General features: G+C 36.7%; 1 protein-coding gene across 1 annotated transcript in view; it reads left to right on the plus strand.

Annotated features, from left to right (window-relative positions):
* The window catches only part of rragd (ras-related GTP binding D), a 49,256-nt gene that overhangs the window by 25,427 nt on the left and 372 nt on the right, over positions 1-23,457 (plus strand). Inside the window, exon 6 of the mRNA XM_059352924.1 lies at positions 17,695-17,843. Coding sequence (XP_059208907.1) covers positions 17,695-17,843 — 149 coding nt within the window. The remainder of the gene's footprint in view (positions 1-17,694; positions 17,844-23,457) is intronic.

Raw genomic sequence — 23,457 nt, forward strand, 5'->3', positions numbered from 1 at the left:
CAGCATGTTGACAAGTATGTGGATAAAAAAGCACATCTTCAAGCTCCAGTGTTACAGCCTTGTAAAACCTGATAATGTAATAAATTCCCAATAATGTAATAGCCCAGATAATGTAATAAAAATCTGCACTTGAGTCCATTGAAAATGTAATAAAACCTGATAATGTAATAACTTCCAGATAATGTATTGAAGTGCATTTCCCAATAATCTAATACACTTTTTTTTTTTTTTACCAATAATGTAATAAAGTATAACATTAATGGGGGGTTATTACATTATCAGGTTGGCCTTCATTTCACAAGTCCTGATAATGTAATAATTCCCCAATATTGTAATAATTTAACAGCAGACCACCCATTACTTGGGTTCTAGTGGTGATACTGTGTAGGAACTCTAGCTCAAGAGCTCTAGCGCCACCAACAGGTCAAAGTTGAATGTTTAGTAACTTTTGACCCGTTTATCCGTTTTTCACAAACGAGGTATCACTGACACATGAATGATTCAACAGCTTCTTGAAATCTAAAGGTGCTTGGTGTTATACTTTAGTACATTATTGGTAAAAAGTGTATTACATTATTGGGAAATGCATTTTATTACATTATCGGGAAGTTATTATATTATCAGGTTTTATTACATATTCAATGGACTCACATGCAGATTTTTATTACATTATCGGGGTTATTTCATTATCGGGAATTTATTTCATTATCAGGTTCTACAAGCCTTCATATGAAATTAACTATAAATATATAACTATAAAATAAAAGACTCACACTCAAACAGACAGCGCTCATTCACCCATACGCTGCCACCTGCCATTATCAGAAATGTTCACACCGATAGTGCAGCATCGGGAGCAATTTGGGGTTCAGTATCTTTCCCAAGGATATTTCCACATGAAGGCTGCCATGGTTATATAGCGCGATCGAACCACCGATATATCTGCCCCGTAACAAGGACCTATAAATATTGATAATCAGTATTTTAGGGATAGGGCAGGAAGTTGGACCCACAATACAAAAATGCAAGGCAGATAGCAGTTTAAGGCCGCGTTCAGACTGCAGGCGAATCTGATTCAAATCAGATTCCTACTCAAATTCGATTTTTAGGGCTGACTGTCCACACTGCAAGTGTCCAAATCGGATATGGCTCTGTTCAGACTGGGCCACATTATTGACTGATCTGACAGGTTGCTATAGTAACGGCGTCAGAGCGTCTGGCATCTTATAATTGCGCCGGCGACAAGAACAACAACAAACATGATGGAGGCAGGTCTCCTCAGTATATTGGCCTCATCACTGTCCAGTAGAGATGCAGAACATCTCAGATCACCAGGGGAGAAACCGGGTGGGTGGACGCCCCCGTCGGGCTGCATGAGTTGGGCGCGGCTGCCAGTGGACACCTCGTCTCCGTAGAGTGACGTCACGGACAGTCAAAACCGATCTGAGTGTTTGGAGGTTCAGACTGAGACGCATCTGTCCAAATGAGATCTGAAACTACCTCCCGAAGGTGGTTTCGATCCGGTTTGCAAAAATCAGATTTCATGTGATTTATGACTGTTCAGACTTCAAAAGAGCCATCCAGTTCCAATCTGGATGGGCTAAAAATCTGATTTTGGCTGACAGTCTGAACGAGGCCTTAATGACAAGGGTTGAGAGGCAGGTTTGGAGCTGGGTAAGGCTGGGCGAAGCAGGAGGCAACAGCAAACTGGAAAAACAAAGGAGAAAAAATGAGGCAGGCAAAAATCTCACAGAGAGTAGTAGGTTTTTCAGAAGCCAAGGTGTTATTACGGGATGGTCAACGATGACCTGGCGAGGAGTGGTTGTGTGAGCAGACCTCTTGAGGAGCTGCAGGTGAGAGGAGGTGGCAGCAGAAACCAGAAGTATGTCAGCCCCCCCAGCCTGGGACCAGCAGGGAGGGCAACAAGAACACAAATCCCAACACAGTAATGATATTATGAAGCAAACACGCTCATTAAGTTTTGAAGCTGAGTGCAATTTGCCTCCTTTTTACACATGATTGCACTTATCCAAGCGGCAGAGCAGTAAAGTGTGGGGCGTGACAGATGAAGCCTTGAATCAGGCTGACGGCTACTTGGGCTGGGCTCTTTGTGTTTAAATAAACCACGCTTGGCTTAAAGATAAAGATAAGTGTGTCTTCAGAGATAAGAGAGAAAGTGCATATTTATGCACAAGGCACAACAGAGTAACTTCATTGATTATTCAGATCTCCAGAGTCAGAACAGCAGATCGATCAAGACCTAATAATAATTCATGTTTTGTGTCCGTATACACGTCCCACTGTAAAAAAGAAAGTTTTTGCTAACTAAACTTAATTTCTCAAGTTGGCTCAACTATAATGTTGAGTGTACTTGAAATTAGGGCTGGGCGATATGGACCAAAAGTCATATTCCGATATATTTAGGCTGAATATCGATATACAATATATATTCCTATATTTTTATCGTAAAGTGAGAGGAAATGTTCAGTCAAAGCCAAATATGACATGTCACAAGTAGTTTTATTGAAGCTGTTTATTTAAGTGAACATAAATAATGTATAACAGGAGTGACTTTTTTCAAATCAAAGCGCATATTTAAATAAAAAAATATATATCTTAAATGAAAATAGCCTATGAAATAAAATAGGCCAGTCTTTTTCTGAAATAAATATATTTACATGAGAAAAGAATAACTAAATATGAAAAACCCTAGTAAGGGTAGCATTTATATCTAAAGAAAGATTTATTTTTTCTTTATCGATATATCTGATATGGTCAAAATCCATATCACATTTAAAAATATATTGATATATCTTTTATATCGATATATCGCCCAGCCCTACTTGAAATGTCAAGTTCAACTGTGCCCTACTAATAAGTCAAATCACAGCAGTTCAGGCAACAAAGATTTCTGAGTTGACTCCACTACGTATGTGATGCCTTTGCAAAAATGCACAGAAGACCCGGAGCAGCTGTCCACCTCCTACAGCAACATGTGCCACAAGAAAACGCTTTTTTGGATCAGGAGTTCCAAGGTAAGAACAAACTTTTACCCTGCTTGTATTTCTCAAAACGTTTAAGTGTGTTGAACAGTCAAACTACATAGAACTAATCTTACACAGTTCAGTCACCGTGACGTCACCCATTGGTTTGTGGCCCGTTGGAAGCCTCGAGTTCAGCGTTACACTAGTCGCCATCTTGTTTCTGATACGGGGAGCAGACCATATCTGGACTGTGGAGGAGGAGAGGGATCTGATCACTGACTACAGCCTCTCTACACCTGACTGAGAGAAGCTGCTGCTAATTCATGTTAGCATTAACTGGAGCATTAACTGGGATGTTAGTTTTGGCTAGCAACAAACAAAAACAAAATGTATCTTTCTTACCTCAGAAAACTAAGCAGCGACTCCTTGGAGTGTCTGTTAGTCCAACCAAACGCTGAACAAGACATTTTTACTGAACAAAACGTTCAAATAAACTGTCATTAAGTGAAAATACAGTGAAAGGGTCAAAGTTATGAGACCAAACCGCTAAACGTCCTCTTTTCTATCTATATAACGTTATATATAAATGTATTGACACGTTGCCGAGGATACGCATTGTTCTGCTTCTCTCCTGGTGACGGCTCTCCTTGTCAGTGACCTGTCAATCAAAGGTAGCCCCACCCCAAATCATACGATTCTTTATCTTCTATTTTCTTCTAAATGTAGCCATTATTAGAACTATTGACATCAAATTGTCTTGAAGATGATTTTTTACTAGTGATTGAGACCATAGTGTTGTCCTGAAAAATTTTTCTGAGGTAATAAATCAAGTGAGAAGTTTTCAAATTTTGCACTGAAATGAATTAGCAGATTTTTTTTGCAGCCAAATTTAGCACCGCCTGCTGGAATTTTCGGTAGATTGCAGGCTTAAGGCACTTCCTGGTGGCCTCCATGCTCAGACACGGAGATTGCCGCCTGCTATGTCGTGATGTGTCATACGACCATTGGCTACATGCCTAGCGTGTGTGGAATCATATTTCACTCCTCCACTTTAATTACTGTTTGTTTTAATGTATTTTCACCCTGTTTTGATCTCACTCAGTAGAAGAGAATGTTTTTGTGATAATGCGTTAATGGAGCCATATTGCCGGATTGCAGAAGTAAAGATTAAACAACACAAAGGGTTTTTTTCGCCGTTCAAAGCCGGAAGTTTTTTGCAGGTGACGAGCTGCGGCGGCTGTCACGAGCATAATTTCCGGTAAATTCACCACGGAGTATTAGATCTGGAACAACACTCACCTGCTGAAATCTGCGTACTTAGTAAGTGTGGATAGTGTAGTGCGTTTAAGTGTAATCCTGGAAGTATGGGGATTGGAACACAGCACACGTCATTTGGTGTTATGCAGAATTGTGTCTTTCCCAACATAGGGAAATAAATGAATTTATAGCACTAATACATTTATTACTTTTCTGAATATTTCCTTCTGTCCTTTAAACCTCCAGTTCAGCAGGGGGCGCTACAAAAGGAGTGGACATTAGTCTTCTCTTTGTTGCAGAGGAAGGTGACAGAAGAGATGCTCCATGTTGCTGTTGTACTGGAGGAACACGTCATTCTGACCAAGCTAAGAGATGTGTCCAGATTTTTACTAATCTATTTTCTATAGTTTAATAAACTCCCCTCTGGAAGGGTTATCGGGAAAGGTGGATACAACTCCAGTCACTTTTATGATTTTTATTTTCTCAACATACACAATAAGCATCCACACACTGGGTAGCTGTTACACTACAATAGCCTACCGCTCGTTGGCTTATTAGTGCCGTTAATTAGAAAAGTAAACAGTGACAGTGACGTTGATTAGGTTGTAAACCTGTAATGCAAACATAAACACAAAACCCAGAATTAATGAATGAAATTATACACTCATTCATATGATATTTAAACATAAACCATGCTAGTCTTCAGCTACTCACCGGCAAGGCGTACCAGTCCTGACTAGTATGTAAATGAAACCAAAACTAAAAAGTGAGACACCTGCTGGTCTTTATTTACTGCCTTAACATAGACTATCCCAAAGGATACTAGTATACCTTCAAGCTAATGAAAAAAGTTGTCATGGGCGCTGCAAAGTTCACCGGCTCCCAAAAACAAAATGCTACAAGGCAAAGTGACAAGTTGATGGCAGCTATCACTGATCCAGCTGGTCTGAAGTCATACAAATGTGTATGCATTAAAACCACATCACACTCAGTCTCACACACAAAACACACTACCATGCACACACACACATCACATAGTTAGAATACTCTAATGAAAAGAAAAGGGTTGTAAAAATGAGATAAAAACTGTAATTCATACCAAAAGATGTATACATCATACAGATGTTTTTTAATTAAAATAAAACAACAATCTGAATGTTCTTTGATGTTTAATTATGAGTCAATTTTATGTATTTTGTGTTTTATGTTCTGTTAGAAAACAGCAAGTTATCTAAGTTATATCAAATGAACTTCATCTGGCTGCCTTTAAAAGGATGTGGTAATTCAACAAGATGCCTGTTTGAGACAACTTTTGTTTTATGTTTGAACAACTAAAAACTAAGCATTGATTCATCAAGATACTTAGTACTTAAAGTTAAACCAGCCTGTCCCTTTTCACAGTGAAAAAGATAACCACACACACACACATACACATACACACACACACACACACACACACACACCATATGTGAGTGCATCGGCTGCGAGTCAGACTGAGCCAGAACTCTATTTGTTTGTTTACCTCATTAATTTCTCATGTATTTTCAAAAATGACACGTAGGGGAGCTGAGAGGAACATCCTGTCACTGAATCCCAAAATAAAGGAGTTTGAGTCAACCTTATATATTTGTCCTTATAAATGCACTTCATTTACTCCCAGCTCTCTTCAGACACTAATCATTTCAGTTCGGGGAGGAATTCATCCTTTGCGGCTGCTTTCAGATGTAAAAAGTTTGTTTTTGGCTGATTTGCACCTTATATGAACATATAAAAACGTAAAATTTAAATATAATAAAACTATATACAAAAAAGTTCCATAAAAACATGTATACTTTTAGGCGTTTTTCTTTTTTCTTGTTAGCTGCAACTCTTCAAAAACAAACTGTGCAAAATTACATATTATTATTATTATTATTATTATTATCTTATCTTATTATCATATCTTTGGTTTTACGTGACCTGGGAATGCCAATGTTGAACGTTTTTTTTTAAACTTCACATGACAAACAAAGCATCAGAGTGTTGAGATGTGGCAGTAGCTGTTGGATCGTCCTTCTCAAGGTGAATTACTCATGTTAGGTCTGAGTCACAGGATCAGAGTGAATCGGCATACTCTAATACTAGCACAGAGCTAAATGTGAAGTAAAGCCCAAAGCACACTCTCTTTACTCCTGATTCCCCAGCAGATCCTCTCCGCTCTGCTCTATATTCTCACTTCAATTATCACTCCAGCTGGGACTATAATTAGCTTCTAATCTAGAGCTGTGAACAGCTTTCATCAAGGTGTAAAGTCAAAAAACATTCTGCTGTGTGTAACACCAGTATGATAAGGGTCATATGACACATCAGATGTGCCATGCTGCAGCACAAAAACAGCACCACAGAAACAGGAGAGGATGTGGAAGCCTGCAGGGGAGTCTGCTGTATGTCACTACACCTGTTCTCACCTGAGGTCACCTACACAGCTGTGGCTCACCAAGACATGTCTTCTGAATATATCTCTATAAAGCCAGGGCTGTGGGTTATTAAAGGCCTGATATTCTGAAGCCTCAATAAAAAAAGTATATTTTTGTCCATTGCAACATCGTGACTACAGAAGAAAATGTGCTATTCTCAATTCAATTCAAACAACTTTATGTATGTATATATGTATATATATATATATATATATATATATGTATGTATGTATATATATATGTATGTATGTATGTATATATATAAGTATGTATGTATATATATGTATGTATGTATGTATGTATATATATATATAAGTATGTATGTATATATATATATATATAAGTATGTATGTATGTATATATATGTATGAATATATATATATGAATATGTATGAATATATATATGTATATGTATGAATATAAGTATATATGTATATGTATGAATATATATGTATATATATGTATATGTATGAATATATATGTATATATATGTATATGTATGAATATATATGTATATATATGTATATGTATGAATATATATGTATATATATGTATATGTATGAATATATATGTATGTATATATGTATATGTATGAATATATATGTATGTGTATATGTATATATGTATGTATATATATATATATATATATACACACTATACATTAATCACATTTCTGGAGAGAGGTGTCTGGTTGTTGTGTGTCAGCAATATTTCACCTCATTTCATTCAAACTGTAGATGACAAAACGCGGCAATACACACACAACCACAACCTTCTTTCTCAGGCCATAGAAATCTCACTTTTATTCTCATTAATTCATGTGTTTCTAACATCAAAAGAGGCAGTAAGAGAACAATGTAGTGAAGCACACACTTCCCATCAGTGACATGAATCAGATATTTGGAGAGAGGGATCTGTCTCCAGCTTCATCAAATACACAAAAGAACCGTCTGCAAAAGTTTAACTTTCTCAACAGGACTCATGGCTCATTTGTCAGGGGAAAGTGAAATGCCATGTTGGGTCAGTATATTAAATGAAATTAAATTGTTTATTTAGATGGGAATTACAAATTTCCCTCGAAGGGCTTTTACAGACTGTACAGGGTCCAGCACCCTAAATGCGGACTCCTAAAAAAAAAAAAAGGGTCCATTAATAACTTACACAGGCATTGGAGAACTGTACATCCAACTGTTCAGCTGGAAGAAAAAAGGCAGCTAGCATGCTGCTGCCCCTACTCCACCTGTTGCTCCTGACATTAAAATGTCAATAGCTGTCCTTTTTTAATGTCTATGCTTAGGTTTTTATCTGCATTTTCTATCTGCTTTGTGTAACAGAGTGGTTCTCCAAGCAAGTTAGAGAGTTACAAGGCATTTTTTACTTTACATTTTAACTGTAAATGAAATTGGTTACAGCAATGTATTGAAATTTAAGTGATATATGTGTCCAACTACAAATCATAAGTCAAAACAGCGCTAAATTTGGCTGAATTATAAAAGGGATTATATTATATCATGCTGAATTATAAGTGGTAAAATGAAGAGCCATTTGGGAGCAGAAAGAGCCAGCTCTTTTTGCTGAGCTGAGCCAAATGATCCGGATCACTGAAAAGAACCCAAATAACCACTTTATTATCACTAATGGAGACTAACATGTTAAACAAAGTTGGGCTCATTGAATCCAGAAAAGTCAAAGCTTTCCAATATTAACCAATTATGTTATTAGTGTTTAGAGTCCCCTGTATGCAAAAAGTATTCAAATAAGATAGGCAAAAAAACACATTATACTGCATGAGAAAAACTGCCTTATTCTGCATGGCATAAAGAATATAAAGTGTGTTTGTAAAGAGGAGGCTTGTGGGAACTTTTTCTGTAGCCTTAAAACCATAGACTGTATATAAATAATGGACGTAGTCACCGTGACGTCACCCATTGGTTTGTGGACTGCCCGTTGGAAGCCTCGAGTTCAGCGTTACACTCGTCGCCATCTTGCGTCGCCATCATGTTTCCGATACGCGGAGCAGACCATAATTGGACTGTGGCGGAGCGCGAGGGATCTGACGACACTGACTACACGCATCTCTACACCGGCAACCCAACTGAGAGAAGCCGCTGCTAATTCATGTTAGCATTAACTGGAGCATTAACTGGGATGTTAGTTTTGGCTAGCAAAAAAACAAAAACAAAATGTATCTTTCTTACCTCAGAAAACTGAGCAGCGACTCCTTGGAGTGTCTGTTAATCCAACCAAACGCTGAACAAGACATTTTACTGAACAAAACGTTCAAATAAACTGTCATTAGGTGAAAATACAGTGTGAAAGGGTCAAAGTTATGAGACCAAACCGCTAAACGTCCTGTTTTCTATCTATATAACATTATATATAACTTTATTGACACGTTGCCGTGGATACGCTCTGCTTCTCTCCTGGTGACGGCTCGCCTTGTCAGTGACCTGTCAATCAAAGCTAGAAACGCCCCAAATCATACGATTCTTTATCTTCTATTTTCTTCTAAATGGGCCCATTATTAGAACTATTGACATCAAATTGTCTTGAAGAAGATTTTTTACTAGCGATTGAGACCATAGTGTTGTCCCTGAAAAATTTTTCTGAGGTAATAAATCAAGTGAGAAGTTTTCAAATTTAGCACTGAAATGAATGGGCAGATTTCTTTTGCAGCCAAACTTAGCACCCCCTACTGGAATTTTCGGTGAATTGCAGGCTTTATGCACTTCCTGGTGGCTTCCATGCTCAGGCACGGAGATTGCCGCCTGCTTAAAACTGAAAGAGAAGAAAAACACCAGCCAAAGGGCTCTAGGATTTTTTTTAACTTTTTTTTTGGCTTTAACATTTTTAAAACTGAAAATTTGAAATGCTTATTATTTCTGTTTTGTCTATTTGCTTCTGTTGCATCAAGAAACAGCAACTGTTTGTTCCTCAACTCAGTGATTTGTTGAGTGACAGGCAGGCTGAAGGCTGAAGTCACTTCACAGACTCCCTGATTATTTGCGTATTATTGCGTACTTCAATTGTGTGTCAATGTACAGTCCATAAATGGAATACAAAATATTCCAGAGTACACATGTCATACTATGCATAAACATTCTGTGTATCTACTTTTAAAAGTACTGCTACACTTGTGTTAAGGTGCATGGAGCTTCACAGCTATTCTGCCCTACCAAGTCTAACTACAGTAACTACATTTTTGGTCGAAATTGAGCTAAAACTAAAAATGAACTCCTTGATGTCCGTTTTGTCTTGTTTTAGATTTCCATTTTGCTTAATTTCAGAGAAATAATGATACAAAAATTGCGGTAACTACAAAATCCAACTCAAAACCAAGCAGACCACAATAAGTTCACTTACCACACTCTGATACAGTGCAGCCTTGAGTTTCTTCATTGTGTTGAATAGTGAAGACAAGATTAATATAAGTTTTTATTACGTTATAATTATTATTAAGTTTGTTTGATAGGGAAAATACTATCTAGATCAGGGGTCTCAAACTCAAATTACCTGGGGGCCGCTGGGGGCAGTTACAAAATGACCAAAAAAGGACACAAAATTACTAAAAAAAGACACAAAATGACAAAAAAAAAAGACACAAAATGACAAAAAAAAAGACACAAAATGACCAAAAAAGACAGAAAATTACACGAAATGACCAAAAATGACAAAAAAAATAATTAATTACTTAAAAAATAAACAAAATGACCAAAAAAGACACATTATTTTTTTTAAAAAGACACAATTATTTAAAAAGACACAAAATTACCAAAAAAAGGAATTAAAGGGACCTCCCACACACACCACGGTAAAGTGCCATTCATATAAAACTCACATTAAACTTTCATATCAAGATGGGGGCCACAAAATATCGTCAATTGGCCCGCGGGCCGCGAGTTTGAGACCCATGCTGTAGATAGTGATTACGTAAAAAAGTGTGAAAAAATGATATTAAGACTAAAATATAACATTACTTTATCATATTAAGTCTAAAATACACAAATCTTTGAATAGAGTTGTTCAACTATTTTAAATACACTTATAACAAAATCAATTTGAAAATATTTATTCAATGAAAACAAAACATAAAAGCATCACTATGAGAAACTTTTACGGCAATGCAGTAACTACATTTTTGAGGTCAAAGGTCAAAGAAATTGTTTTGATTTTTTAGCATAAAAATGACAATACATGTAGAAATAAGTGTCATATCACTTACCTACCTATAACCCATTTGGCTGGCCAGTTAAAACGCGTTAAAAAACTTTAAAGTAGTTTTTCCTCAGTTTTTCCCCTTTGCGTAGTTACTGCAGTTAGACTTTATAGGGAACAATATAATGTCTGGACCTTTACAATCCGCTGTCAAACTCAAATACACAATCGGCCAAAATTTAAAACTTGAATAAAATCGCGGGCCAACATTGAACAAATTAACCTTTTAATATATACCAAACATTTTTTGCTTTCACATTAAATATGGAGCCAGCAACGCTTATAAACATACAATATATAACAAAATAGTGCAGACATGCAAAATCAAATTTCAAATAAAAAACACATCAATGTCATTAATTTATTAAATAAAAAATAAATAAAAATTGTATGCCTCTTTTCTATTTGCATCCTTCTGATTTAAATATCAAAATAAACTTTTTCAACAGGCTAATAAATTCTGCCTTTCTTTTCGCCATTTTTGGGAAGGGGTAGCTCGGAGACAGCTCTAGCTTGAGGTTGACGACTGTCACAGAGGAGCGCGTTTCTGGGTCCTGTCATGATTGACGCGCCAAAACAACAGCAGGGCATTGTGGGATTTGTAGTATTAAAGGTAAATGCGCCGTATAATACCGGCGGGTCAGCTTTTATAGTACAATAATAAGATAATAATTTGGTATTGCATCACTGGCCAAATAAAATTACACTGCGGGCCAAATTTGGCCCGCGGGCCAGAGTTTGACACCCCTGGCCTAGAGTGAAAAGGCTTCAAAGCCAACTATACCACATGGTGCCATAGGTTGGGAACGTACAGGTGAATGTAAAAGAATCACTCAGAATGATATGATGCCAGCTTATCCTGGTTTGACCCATATCTGTTGTAGTGATAATAGGGGGGCCGTGTGTGTGTGTGTGTGTGTGTGTGTGTGTGATTCATCTGAGGCATCACAGCTGGGGGTTTTAGCTGAACTAGGCCACTTTTGGCCTGAAGTGAGTAAATATTTAACCCATCAATGCTCTGTTGGGGAATGTGCAGCCAAGGGCACAAAGAGGCCTCCTGCCAGTGTTGCTGTGGATAGAGGTGAATTCCACATGTCTTTATTATTAGTTTATTTAAAAGGGGACAGTGCAATTTCATAAACCACATGATTATACATGGTTAAAAAAGACAGAGTTAGCCAGAAGGCTAGTTTTCATCTGTAGTCCCCTGGCCATGATGTAAAAAAGCAGAGAATTACGAAACAAAAAACAAAAAACAAACAAACAAAAAAATAAAAATACGTACAATATACAAAATACATATGTCTGTGGATTATGTTCTCTTTGTAAACACACACCATTTAGTGAGCAATAACTCTTTTATAATTAACATCTAATACTGTGTGATCTTACCTGTGTGCTGGAATTGCCCAGTGTATTGCAGTCTTGTAGGTACCAGTTAGACCTAATCACATGAATCAGCAGATTGACAATAGCTGGGATATTGTACTTTACACCAGCAATTCTCAACCTTGGGGTCGCGAGATGATTTCTGGGGGTCACCAAATCATTTTGTAAGTCAGCTCTGTCTCCACTGCGTTAAAGTGTTCATGTGTTAAAGTGTTTTACTATTTTTGGTCACTTAATGTCTTTTTGTGGTCATTTTCTGTGTGTTTTTTGTAATTTTGTGTCTTTTTTTGGGTGATTTTGTGTCTTTTTTTGGATCATTTTGTGGTCAATTTGTGTCTTTTTTGGTCATTTTGTTTCCTTTTTTTGGTAATTTTTTTTTTTTGTCATTCGTGTCTTTTTTTGGTAGTTTTGTTTCTTCTTTTGGGTCATTTATGTCTTTTCTGGTCATTCTGTGTCTTTTTTAAAAAATCATTTTGTGGTCAGTTTGTGTCTTTTTTTGGTCATTTTGTTTCCTTTTTTTGGTAATTTTGTTTCTTTTTTTAGTCATTTGTGTCTTTTTTTGGTAGTTTTGTTTCTTCTTTTGGGTCATTTTGTGTCTTTTTTTTAAATCATTTTGTGGTCAGTTTGTGTCTTGTTTTGGTCATTTTGTTTCCTTTTTTGGTCATTTTGTTTATTTTTTGGGTCATCTGAACTGTGTGTGTTTAGTGAGCGGGGGTCACGGACAACATGCATGTTAAATTGGGGGTCGCGACTCAAAAAGGTTGAGAACTCCTGCTTTACACTGCAGACCAAGATAAAAAAAACAACAACTTAGATTTAGAAGTGTTGGATTGTTCAACATGCTTATTTCTACACTGTAAAAAATGTCTGTAGATTTTACGGTGAAAAACTGCTAAACCATGACAGTAAAATACGTAAAATGATAAATGAGTTAATTCAGTTTCAGTAACAATGAAACACTGTAAATGTATATATCAGCCAAAACAGTATTTTTTACAGTTTTTAAAAAAAAATACATTACTCCACTGTTAAATACACTGTAAAATGTATATACAAGCCACCACTGTACTTTTTGCATTTATCTTTTGAAAAAAAAAAACAACCTTTTCTCACTGTTAAATGAACTAAACACCATATCTCTAACAAAAATATACTGTAATATTTAAAGGTAAAATCTTTCATTTATGCGTTTTCATTTATGAAGTATTTTCTTGTCAATTATATGGCAAAATAGGGTTTCTTATGATGATTGAGTACAACGTTGAATAAAATGGCAATCTTAAACGTGAAATCAACAGTGCGAATATCATTTTACCGTAATATCAAAAAAAGTTTCACCGTATTTATTACATTATTATTATTATATTAAGTTCTGGCAACCACAGCTGCCGGGTTTTTTTTACAGTGTAGATTTAATAATGCAGCAAGATAATTTTCCTCACATTTAGTGTTTTTAGCTTGTTTTTAGACACCTTTTTTGTAGCGTATGAGAGTCTTTTTTCACCTCATTTAATGAATAAACCCAGCTCTTGTGGGAATCCTATAAATTACACACTTAGAAAGCTCAAATGTGACTAAAACATTCCAGTTTTGTTAGTCAATTGCAATTATTTCTTCTTGTCTTTTACAACATTAATGAATTCACGTTTCACTAAACCCATATTATCTGGGCATGTTTCTCTTCTTTGGCTGTCTACAGTCAGTTGAGCGCTCAACTATTATCAGCCCATATGTGTTATTATATTAGGGCCATTGGCTATGAAAACATAAGATTAAGTATGACACATTTATTTTGATAATTATATTTGATCCTGCAACTATTGCATAGAGATGTTATTTTAAAGTCATATGTCGACTGTATGATGTGTTTGTTGCCAGCAATGCCTTAGGTACAGATTTGAGTAAATCAAATGATTAATCATAGTTCAGCTTGTAGCTGTCTGATGTGTGAAAATAATTCCCTAGTTGGACACATCTTGTGAAACCTAATCCATTCCCCCGAACTCTTATCACAAGCTTTCAAAACCTTCAGCTATTAAAGCAAAACATAACAAAAACATCAACTAAATACCACAACAAAATGTCTCTCATTTCCTTCCCTCTACTATATGTGGGTACTGAAAACCCAAGTCATCCTGTTAAGGTAATCATTGGCTTACTTAATAAGTAAATTAATCTTTGAATCTTTTGTTCAGTATAGTGCTGGTTCCACTACCAGGCAATACCCGGAATGGGGCATCAAAAATTCTAGACTTCCCTGATAAGTTCAACTGTTAACTTGTTATGTCTGGTTGTAGTCTGCACGGGTCTTTATGGGGAGAAACCTTAGGGTTGTTTCCACTACCGGCCAATACCCGGAATGAGGCAGATCTCACTCACATAATTTGAATACGAGCAGTCCGGAAACGTCTTTTGTCTGGACTTTTTTCGTCCCTGTAGAAGAGCAGGGTTTTTTTTCTCCCCTGAAAACAGCCTGGTTACTGATTGGATAGATCGCTAAGCAGGATGTGACGTAGTACTCTACACGACAACAACACACACCATTTGTAAAAGCCGGCGAAGCAGTGTTGGCAACTTAGCGACTTTGTTGCTAAATTTAGCACTTTTCAGACCTCCTTAGTGACTATTTTTCAAGAAAGCGACTGGAGACAAATCCAGCGACTCCTTCTTACTCTTCTTAGCGAGCTGCTAACGAGACAGAGGCCAGCTTGTTAAACAGAGCCGTCGTTAGCGGCAGTTAGCCACAGTTAGCTCTATAGCAGTACAGTGTGTATGTGCTGCTGCTACAGGAGGTGTTCACTTAGCGATCTCTGTTTGTTTACAACAAGCACCAGACACTCTGTACACAGTTAGTGATGCTGCTAATTTACAATCACTATGTTTATGATCAGCGGAGACTCTGTGCATAATTAGCCATGCTGCTTTGTTTTGATCAGCTGATGTTGTACACAGTTAGCGAAGGTGGCCACAGATCGAAAACCATACGTCACCTCCAGAGTCTCTAAATCCTTCTGGGGCATTTTTGTAATGGAGACACACAGAGTGAGCGACATTAGAGAGGGCGTGGCCTGAGACTTTCCTGGTGGCCCCCTCCCCCCTAAAGGAAACGCGTCTTATATTGTTTGCCCTTAAAAAGAAGAGAAATATTTAATTTATTTTATTTTAACTTTTATAAATTTTAGTTCTAGTTTCAATTTGTGGAAGAAGAAGTTTATTAAAAGATGCTTACATCATGCATGTAAAGAGTTATAATAAAACATTTCAAAATGCATGTGCAACTCTGTTAAATAAAAGTCTGTTGGTCCAGTCATATATTGTGACGTTGCAGTTTTCTTAAAATCTCGTCTCGTCTCGTTCTCGTGAACTGAGTGTATCGTCACACCCCTAATTTGAATGCATGCTGCTTTTGAATGAGATTTGTGTTTTTCAGGTCATTTCTTGAATTCTGATTGCTGATTGATCTTCAGTTGTTACATGTGAAGAGGAAATGTGGGTTTAATGAGAATACAAGGTTAGAATCTAAACAGAGCTGATGATATCAGGTCCAGTTTACTTTGCTTCCTCCACAGCAGAAAACAGAACTTCACACTTGCAAATGAGGTTGTCTTATCGGAGTACTGACCCAGTTTTACAAGTTTTAGTTTTCCTTCTTCTGAGCTGAGCTTGTGATGCTACTTTTCATGTACATTTTCAATCATTTAGGCTTGAAGCCCTGTGATGAAAGAGCCATACTAATGAACTCCGCCATTTGTTTGGCTTTTGGGGGGGTTGTGTTAACAAGAGTTTGCATATCTATATTGTAAAATGAAAAGTCATATGTAGTTCAAAAAGGGAAACCCAAATATATGAAGCAGGAAGACACAATTAATATTCATCAGATGGAATTAAGAAAACAATGCTTTCTTGTGTTTGTTTGGCTTCCTTTGTGAAAAACAGAATAAATCACAAGAGAAAAACCAGAAAGAACAGCGTGTCCTCTCTGTCCACTTTCTCTCTGTGTCCTCCTCTTCTGCTTATTGTTGTTTTCTGGCTTTTAACTGCTCCTGTCACTACTTCCATTTCCCTTTCTGTTTCTTACGTTCCCACCTTGTTTTTATATCTTCAAATGAATGTGGATGAATATTAAAATCACAGGTCGGTGTGCTTCCATGCTGTAAGAGCACACTGACAAAATGACAAAATGATTGGGAGGCTTTTTTGCGGCTGCTAAACCTGCACAAATTAGACTAAAAGAAAACGTGTAACTGTAAGTGTCAAAAACAGGGTGAAATTGGCCCCTTTTTATGCAAATGAGCCTCATTGCAAAAACAGTGCAATTGGCAAAGACCGGTGCTAAAAGCCACTCACAGTTCCAGTGAAATTATGAGCATGTTCAGGTAGTCAGAGGTAACTAAAGCTCTCCAGCCAAAGTCCTGGCTGAAGTTTTAAGTAATGCCTCTGCACCTTGTTTGCCTGGACCTGTAGCTCAATTTCAACATTATTTTTCTCTCTGCTACTGTTCCGTCTACTCAGGCAACAATTATTACTTTGCCACACGGATAACTGCTATCACATGCAAACAAAAGGGCAAATTGCAGTCAGCTGCAAAAGTTATGGAAGTGTTAGTGCTGTGATACCACCAAGGTTATTACAGGTAACGAAAACTAACGAAATAACGGAAACAAGAATTGAAAAACAACGTTAACTGAAATAAAAATAAAAACGATAACTCACTGAAACTGTATTTTATGGTTCTAAAATTAACTAAGATTATAGTGAATATGTCCTTAGTTTTCGTCTTTGTCAACTTTTTTCATACACAAACCTTTTTCTTGATGTGAAATCTATTTAATCTATCTGGTTTTATGATTTATTAAACTTATTGGGGCTGAGATGATCAGACAAAGGAAATAGAGGAAACATTTATTGTGCCTTTTTTAAATCTGGCACCCAACAAATACCCCATTACAAAAAAAACTAAAACCAACACTAAAACTAATAAAAACTAAACTAAAACTAAGCATTTTTCCAAAAAATAAAAACTAGTTAAAACTAGCAAACTCACTCTAAAAACGAATTAAAACTAACTGAATCTGAAAACAAAAATTCACAACAAAATTAAAAGTAAAACTAATGAAAAATCCAAAACTATTATAACCTTGGATATCATGTGCAATATCTTTTGGGTCATGTGTACAGGCAGGTGAAAAACGAGCTATATTTACATATTACACTGACAGTGCCTGCAAGTGATGCAAAATTCATGTTGTTCATCAGTGGTCACAATCAACTGTCCATGAATTCACCATTTTTCCTGAAACTACTGAAAGTGGCTTCAGTAGAAGTCCTCCCTGTGAGTGAAACTGTTTTCCTCTCTGGAGTTCATTGAAGTGTTTTTTTTCTGTCTCCTTCAGTCTGAAAGACAGTGAAACTGGTTTACCCTATGACAAGGAGTCTATGGCCATCATCCACCTGAACAACACTACAGTCATGTACCTGAAAGAGGTCACCAAGTTCCTCGCCATTGTCTGCTTCCTACGCAAGGAAAGTTTTGAGAGAAAAGGTCAGTCTACTTACAGTCAGTACATTTACATGTAGGTGTGTTTCTACAGTCTGCCATTAACTCAGCACTTGATATATTGTTGCAAATTGACAGGAGCTTTTTTTGGTGCCCTGTATTCTGGATGTAAAAATCCCATTCCTTTTATCTCGCACATAATGTTATGTGACTGATTGTACTACCGTTTCAATCAATCAATACGCCGTTCGGTAGCTGCGAGGTAACATTAGATTACAATTAAAGTGATGTGGTAATCACACATGTTGTTTTGGTCTTTTAAAACTTGTATGTACATTTTTATGTTATGAATATGATTTTTATGTGAAGCACTTTGTGACTTCTGTCTGTGAAAGGTGCTATAAAAATAAAGTTTACCCAAAAAGCTAAACTCTGTACAGTAATACATTTGTTTAGTTTGTAACTTGGGACACTACATTTTTTTCATGCCTTCTGTGCATCTGCAGCCTCAACAGGAAGTGGTAGAACGGGTTGTTAACTGAAGAAAAATCTCCACAAATACACATGTGACAGACGGTGAATTAACAGTGTTATGAGTGTGTGTTTCATTTGCCAGGTAACTCATCCACCAGCCAGTATATATTTTAGTAAGAAATCTCATTTTCTGAAAATAGCCACTTGTTCCCTCAGTCTGATGCCACTGAAATAGGTCTTTATGAATTAAATTGATGCTGAATTGGTCGTGTTGTGGATTTATGCAACAGATATTAATAGTAAGACTTTATCATCTTTATTTCTGATGAGTGCCATAGACAAGTTCAAAAACGTCACTGTTAACAAGAAACGTATCCAAATGACTTACTTCTAATTGCTTATTACTGTCACTAAACACACGCAGCTTTCAAAATAAGAGCACAATGTGTTAACAGAATCCACCACAGAATTTACAAGAAGAGTGTCAAAACATGATGCCTTAAATAAAACATCCAATAACCCTTATTCTCCTTTATAATATGTACCTACATGTTTACAATGAGTTAGGTAAACTCATTGAAATATGCAATGATTAATATTTCACAATATTTTATATAATATTTTTACAAAAGTAAATAAACTGTCAGCCAGTGCTGCTCATCAGGTGTGAAGCCTTATCCTTTTCATGTTCTGAATGACATCATGTACAGTACATGTACTGTTTACTCTTTTTACACTTTTTGCACGAGTACATGTTTAGTTCAGCAGTCTGTTGAGTTTCCCCTTTGAAGTCTGATACATTTCTCTCCGTTCATATTAAGATGTTCTAACAGTCTGTGGTAGAGGAGGGCATTTTACACCTGGAGCTCTTTGCTAAGCTGACTGCTGTAAATTAAGTTTCAAGAAATTGGAAAGACTGTCACTAAACACATGCAGCTTTCAAAATAAGAGCACAATGTGTTAACAGAATCCACCACAGAATTTACAAGGATAGTGTCAAAATATGGTGCCTTAAATAAAACATACAAGAACCCTTTATAATATTTACCTACATGTTTACAATCAGTTAGGTAAACTCATTAAAATATGCAATGATTAATATCAGTGTATATGATGGAGTAGTAGCATTAGAATGTGAGAGAGGCCACCAAATTTGGGCTTTAACAGATTATATTAATAAAACAGTATTTATCAAAATAAGAAAACATGGTATATTTATATGTATGTAGTATATTTCTATAGATATATGATATGTGTTATTATAATGTATATGCTGTAGAACGAATGTGTATATACAACATAATTATTATGTGTTAGTAGATTTTGTATTGATGTATACATATATGTAGAAATGTGTGTAATATGGATTAATATGTGAATAATTTTTGTTTTGTTTTGTTTTTTATTTTTATTATGTTTTGTGTTTTCAACTGTATATTTGATACTGCTGGACCCCAGGAAGAATAGCTGTGGCTTTGCTGCAGCTGATGGGGATCTTAATAATAAACTAAACTAAACAGCAAAAAAATTCTCCGGAGAGGCATGTCCCAAGACCCCCCCAGCTGACTACTTTTCCCAACTGGCTAGCTAGTCCATGTACAGGTGGAAAGACCTGCCATGCGTCTATATAAAGCTATAAATGAGTATCTGATTGGTAGGCAGCCGGAGCTTGTGGATAGCTCTGTGCTGCTGTTACACAGACAGAGTGCTGTGTTAGGATTGAGCAGGCAGGGGGGCTGCTTGGAGCTGGCCTGCAGCAGCAGGGGGTCCACCGCATCACTGAAGGGTGGACTCAAAGGCAGTTCTCTGGTCTCAGGTTGATCTAACCTCTACAGCAGGTGTTCAGATCCAGTCACTGCTATTACCTGCATTGAGACATTTTTCAGAACAGAATATTTGTTTGTTTGTAGCTGCTGAATTTGATTCACACCAACAATGTCCACAGGACCAAAAGTAAATAAAGTAAAACCTGCAGCACTGACTGTCAGCCAGTGAAGCCTTATCCTTTTCATGTTCTCAATGACATCATGTACTTGCTGTTTACTCTCGTAGCTGTGGCAATTATTTTTGCACGAGTACATGTTAGTACAGCAGTCTGTTGAGTTTCCCCTTTGAAGTCTGATACATTTCTCTCAGTTCATATTAAGATGTTCTAACAGTCTGTTGTAGAGGAGGGCATGTTAAACCTGGAGCTCTTTGCTAAGCTGACTGCTGTACGTTAAGTTTCGAGAAATTGGAAAGACAAAATGTTAATGACTGGAAATGATTTGTTATAATTCAACCAAACAACAAGCAGGGTTTCCCATTAATAACCTAAAGTCTGGCGGCCCACCAGACTCTAATCTGTCCCGCCAGAATCTCGTTATACTGAAAGTATATGTAGCCTAGACCAGCTGTTCTCAACCTTGGGGTCGGAACCCCAATTGGGGTCGCGAGATGATTTCTGGGGGTCGCCAAATCATTTTGGAAGTCAGCTCTGTCTCCACTGTGTTAAAGTGTTCATGTGTTAATGTGTTTTTGGTCACTTAATGTCTTTTTTTGGTCATTTTGTGGGTTTTTTGATAATTTTGTGCCGTTGCCGTTGCTCAGCAGAGTGTCTGTCACCTGTCAGTCAGTCTAAACCCCGCCCCCACCTCTCTGTCCTCCTCTGAGACATGCGCACCCATTCACACACTTACACACACACTGAATATAGCGAGGTACCCTCCCCACTGGGCTTCAAAACATGATATAGAAATGTGCCTACCTGTCTGTATTAGTCTGCTAATGCTGCTTGCATTATGCCGTTCGTTAGCTGCGAGCTAACCTAAGCTAGCAATTAAAGTTGTTTTAATCCCACTAAATTGTGACTTACTCATTTGAATTACCTTGCTGTTGCTAAACGCGTGCAGCTTTCAAAATAAGAGCACATTGTGTAAACAGAATCGACCACATCATTTACAAGAAGACTGTCAAAATAAGATGCCTTAAATAAAATATACAAGAACCTTTATTCTCCTTTAGAATAACTCTTAAAATACGCAATCACTAAGATCAGTGTAAATGATGGAATAGTGGCATTAGAATGTGTGAGAGGCCACCAAATTTGGGCTTTTATTGAAAAAAAAAAAGTTCTCCTTTTCTTAATCTTTAATGAGGCAGTTTCTCATTAAAATATTTTTTTTCCGCATTTTTAGAACATTTTTTATCGGAAAGCACTTCTTCTGCAGCTTGTTGTTAGTATTTATAATGTGAAAATTTGTAGTTTGCTATGTTACGAAATAAAAAAACTTGTGCCCCGCCCCAGGCCTCACACACAAATCTACTGCACTCCACAGAACTGTTCCTTCTAACACCTGGCTGACTAATCAGGGAACATAAAACTCAGAGTGTTAAATGTTACTGTCCTCTGATTGGCTGACTAGGTTAAACAGATCTATGTATCTATGTATTTATGTGAGGCTGTATAATCTGTGTGCATGCTGGTGCTACAATTTGCTGCATCTGGCTAACATAACGTCAGTGTCTAGGTTGTGTTAGGCCATTTATTATGTGATGTTTGTGCACTCGACCCAACTGCAAACTTGGTGATAGATTGAAACCTTTGTGCTGATTAATGACCTCTGGGAGCAAGGGGGACCCTCATCCCCATTGAATGATAGGATGTTAAATTGCAACTCTCATTTAATTAATTCTCACATGTTGCATGTTGAGATATTCATGAAAGAATATTAATAAATAACCATTACAATACAGCATAAAGAGTGACTATCATATTTAATTTAATACAAGCCTTCTCTGACTTCACTGTCAGTGTTTCAACATATCAAGTTTGGGCTTAAAATATCTTCTTACTGTCTTACTGCCTATGCTAAGTATGGATACAGATACATTTAGTTGGTTGAACAAACACAGACAATGATATACTGATTCTTCATCATCACTCACACCTAGGCCTGTCACGATAATTACTATATCGACTTATCGTTCGATATATAAAATGGACGGTAGTTTTTGTGGACTCAGTAATTGTTGTTTGGCTGAACAACTCCAGAAAGTTTGGTGGAATTAATGGAATGGTGCCAAAGCAAGTGTGGTGTTGGAACATTTTGGATTTCATCAACTGTGGCTGCCATCGCTTACTGTGCACAGCATCCGCCGCTTATTGTAAACAAACCGGCATTCTAACTGTACACAAAGTGTCCGCTGATAATCGTAAACAAACTAACATCGCTAACTGTGCACAGTGTCCGGTGCTTGTTGTAAACAAATGGAGGTTGCTAACTGAACACATACTGCTGCAGCACATACACACTGTACTGCTACAGAGCTAACTGTTAGCCTGTTAGCACTGAGCACTGACTGTCCTGCCTCTTAAAGGAGCCACGCCTCTCAGACTTTTTGTGCTTTTTTAGTAATACTGCAAATATAGTAGCAGTAGTAGGGGGTAGGAATTGCCACAAAAATATCTTTAACAGCTGTTTATATATTATTTACAATATATAATAATATAATATTTATCTCAGTGCAATTTCTGTTAGAGTCTATTTTATTTGTTTGATTGTAGTTTATTTATTTACATTTTATTTATCTAGGATGCTTTAATATTTCTTTTCCACATTTCAATTCCAATGTTTAATATTCTTGTGATTTAGAAATTCATTGCTGTGGAAAAGGATGTACTCAACCATACTATCATTTGTCGTGATAGTTTCTGGGAAAGTATATCGTCCTAAAAGATTTGTTATCGTGACAGGCCTACTCACACCAAACATTGTCAGATGTTACAGATGATATCACGATTGTAACTGTCCTAATTCAGCTATTTTTTATAAATACAACCAATGATTTTGGAAAAGATTGGATGTTGCCTAAAGTGTAAATAGAACAGTGTGATTATGTGATCATCCCTATTGACATATATTCAGGTAAAAGCTGCACAAAGAGAATAAAGTTAATGTTCAAACTCAAAAACTACACAAAGAATTCAGTTTTTTATTCACGTTTTAAAGGAACCCAACTTTTTGGAATGGGGCTACATGACAATGATCATAGACTTTTGAACTGCCATGATTAAATTTGAATGTCATTGATTACTGGTGACTGATAACTGATGTGAAATCTGTATAATCCCCTTTACAGTTCTGGTTTATGGTGGAACTTTATTGGCTGTTATGTATCACAGACTGTTGTGTCTCTGTCCCTC

This window comes from Centropristis striata, chromosome 16, assembly GCF_030273125.1.
Source record: "Centropristis striata isolate RG_2023a ecotype Rhode Island chromosome 16, C.striata_1.0, whole genome shotgun sequence".
Classification (NCBI taxonomy): Eukaryota; Metazoa; Chordata; class Actinopteri; order Perciformes; family Serranidae; genus Centropristis; species Centropristis striata.